The following is a 3,498-nucleotide window of genomic DNA, read 5'->3' on the forward strand; positions in this document are numbered from 1 at the left end:
GCTGTCTAAGGGGGGGTTTAGAAAGCGCTTTTGGAAAGCGCTGTCTAAGGCATACCTTAGAAAGCGCTTTCCACAAAAGCGCTGTCTAAGGTCTAATTAAAATAAAATTTCAGACTCCATTTCAATTTTCGTTCTCAGTTCTTTTGTTTTCCCTCCTGCGAACGTTGAAACCCTATCAGCGAAAACCATAACAGCGAACACGAATACACTTCCATTTTTCGGTTTCAATCATTGGAAGGATGGTTATACCTTATACGCTGTAACCGTTTTGGACTTCAGTTTTCGCGTAAGCGTTACTTCGTTCTCGATCATCACCTTCTTCGTAGCTTCAAATCCGTTCCCAATTCCGACGATCAGGTTCATCGCTTTTTTTTTTCAATTTCATTTCGCCGATTATTTTATCAATTGAATCGGTTCGGTTGATAACGAAGTTAGAAATGTTACTGTATTGTGTTTGTTAGATTAGATTCTCTGAAACTGAATCTGAAACGGAAACGGAAACGGAAAGTTTCTTTTTCAGGATCCTGTTAGAAGTGCTATTGTGGATTCGTGTATTCGTGTAATGGATAATGGAAGGGAGAGTATTAACAGAAAAGTATATGCTTACTTTAATCTTTCATTTTTTCATTTTTGTTTTTTATAATAATTATTATTGGTTTTTGTGTTCAAATGGTTGCAGGCTTAATGTTTGTTTATCTGCGTGAATTTTTTAGGTGTTTTTCATTTTCACACTATATAACACTTCGAATCATAATGATCGATTAAAGGTGAGGTGACTATTAGAGTATTAGGTTTACATTGAAATATAGGTTGTTGTTAATTTGAAATTATGTTTCAATTTGGAATTACAAAACATGAGTGTTGTAGTTAGGAGCGAGCCGTCCTGAAGAAGCAGCGAGATGGATTCAATGCTTTCATGAAGCGTCTTTGAAGGTATATATGTTTATATAGTTTATGCATGATCTGAGGCTTTTTTTTAGCTTGTGGTGGAACTGTTTGAATGATGGATGAAGCTATTGTTGTTAATATGTGCAGGGTGCCCCAGAAGATATAGGATGTTCCAAGAGGAAATGGCAGTCTTATAGGTATTTTTATCTTTCCTTTAAATGATTTTTACTGCAACAAAAAGTTTTATGTTGACTGAGTTAATAAGCATTTGAAGCTGTCTTGAGCTATATTTTTTTGTTGTATTTGTTGCATGATCTTTTGTTTCTTTTTTGGTGCGATGCTTACAGCTTAAGTGGATCTTCCAGTAGAAATCACCAAAATTCTATAGACTGGACACTCTCTTCTTCTGATGTTATTGCCCCATCACCTTGGACAATCTTTGGCTGCCAAAATGGTAAAAAATTATTTCACAATTGCTGTTTTTTTATTCAAAAATAGTTTTTGTAAGTTCACATGATCAAAACCTAGCTAACACTTGCACTAATGTTTTTATGGGTGTAACGAAGGTTTACGACTATTCAAGGAAGCAAAAGATAGGGATTCTGGTGGGAAGGTTGGCAAAGTTTCTTTTCAGTAAAAGGTTGTTTATATTTAATTTAAAATGAAAACGACTAATTCTTGAATACCCTGTCCAATCTCTAGAAACGAGATGATCATCCCGCAATAATGGCTGTTGGTGTGGTAGATGGAACTTCAGAAGCCATTTTCCAGACTCTTATGGCACTTGGTCCTTCAAGATCCGAGTAAGTCCATTAACTGGATGTAGTCTTGCTCAATGGCACTGCTAGATTAACAAGCAAATGTTATTTTATGTCTTGGGATAATTTCATTTCTTTTATTATTGACGCGGGCTTTTAGTGTGTTATGTTACGGGGGGAGTTGGCTTTGCATATTGTAACTTTTTCTAACAGAAAATGTTAGTACGGAAGTTGAACCTCTGCCCTCCTTTTCACTCCAAGTCCAATGCTTTTGTCCATTCCCTGAAACCAACCCATCCATCTTATAACCCCTTGAGATGGTCAGAGTTACAATGTCACCGTATATTATATCTATGCAATTTTACTATATTATTTTTTTATGGGTAAATGATTATATTCCTGTACAAGAGATTGTTGGAAGTGTAAGAGCAAAACAAACTAAACCAAAGCTCTGAAGAAATGAAAATAATCCGAATAAACCTTACAGTCTTCTTATGCTCTATCTTGGAAAGCCATTGGCAAATGGTGTCCTTGCATTCCATCTAAGAACACCATTAGCCCATCATCATTTGCATAAAATAAAAGGACAGCATAATCGAACTTCACCCAAGTTCCCTTCTCAGTTTAGTCCCCCCAAAATCTGCCGAATGATATGTCTAATAAAAAAGCTCTGGATTATATTAACAAGTCTACCATCAACCAAAACCAACATCAAGATCCTGTGGAACTTTTAACTGGACATTGATAAATGATCTTTTACTTTATGGTCAACAATCTTGCCCATAAACCAAGGTAAACATGAGTGCTTTGTTTGAAATAATAGTGTGTAGGAATCTGGTCTGTATACTTTTACATTTAACATTTCAATTAACTGCAAAGAGAAAGTTTAGTCATATATAGGTTATGTTATAGCAATGGATAGGTAAGCAGAACAATCATGCTGAAATTCTATAAACCATGGTTTTCAAGTGTTTTTTGCCTTGTTACAAACTCTTGGTTTGCAGATGGGATTTCTGTTTTTCCAAGGGGAGTGTAGTTGAGCACCTAGATGGTCACACCGACATTATTCTTAAAAGTAATGTATGCTGAAACTGTAGAAATAGTAAACATTTTTATTTCCTTCTATAAGCTGGTCTCATACTACCTAGAAAATAAATTTAATACTATTGCAATCATGATGTTGCTGCTTTATTCATTTTCATTCTGAACTTTAAGATTAGTTTGCCAATTCTTGAATCATTTTCCTTCACTTAATCGCTATTGTCATCATATTATCCAATTTATCTATATTTCAGGATTTCCAAATTATGTATTTGACATATATAAAATGTGATAATTGTCTGTCAAAATCTGGTTGAAAACAGGTAGAAATTCTGGTTTATAAACCTGGAAAAAATGTGGTTTAAAACAAAAGCTTCAAAAATTTTCGTATACCTTAGACAGCGCTTTTGTAAAAAGCGCTGTCTAAGGGGGGGATTAGAAAGCGCTTTAGGCAAAAGCGCTGTCTAAGGGGGGGGGGGGGGGGGGGGGGGGCTTAGACAGCGCTTTTTGAAAAGTGTCGTCTAAGGTATACCAAAAAAAATTAAAATAGGAGGGTCTTAGAAAGCGCTTTTGGCCAAAGCGTTGTCTAAGGGGGTGGGGCTTAGACAGCGCTTTTCAAAAGCGCTGTCTAAGGTATACCTAAAAAATTTAAAATAAGAGGGTCTTATAAAGCGCTTTTGGCCAAAGCGCTGTCGGGGGGGGGGGCTTAGACAACGCTTTTAAGATTTAAAAAAGCGCTGTCTAAACCTTTAGCAGCGGAGGTTTAGACAGCGCTTTAAAGCGCTGTCTAAGGCTAAAAAAAGCGCTGTCT

General features: G+C 36.1%; 1 protein-coding gene across 1 annotated transcript; it reads left to right on the forward strand.

Moving 5' to 3' along the window:
• Nucleotides 1–233: 233 nt before the first annotated feature.
• On the forward strand, nucleotides 234–2,735 carry LOC127101839 (protein ENHANCED DISEASE RESISTANCE 2-like). The gene is made up of 9 exons (XM_051039281.1): nucleotides 234–357; nucleotides 521–595; nucleotides 714–767; nucleotides 868–933; nucleotides 1,036–1,085; nucleotides 1,236–1,342; nucleotides 1,455–1,501; nucleotides 1,591–1,691; nucleotides 2,651–2,735. Exons 2-9 carry the CDS (start codon nucleotides 563–565, stop codon nucleotides 2,733–2,735), a joined length of 543 nt encoding a protein of 180 aa, XP_050895238.1. The 5' UTR covers nucleotides 234–357; nucleotides 521–562.
• Nucleotides 2,736–3,498: the final 763 nt, after the last annotated feature.

This window comes from Lathyrus oleraceus, chromosome 1 (genome assembly GCF_024323335.1).
Source record: "Lathyrus oleraceus cultivar Zhongwan6 chromosome 1, CAAS_Psat_ZW6_1.0, whole genome shotgun sequence".
Lineage (NCBI taxonomy): Eukaryota > Viridiplantae > Streptophyta > Magnoliopsida > Fabales > Fabaceae > Lathyrus > Lathyrus oleraceus.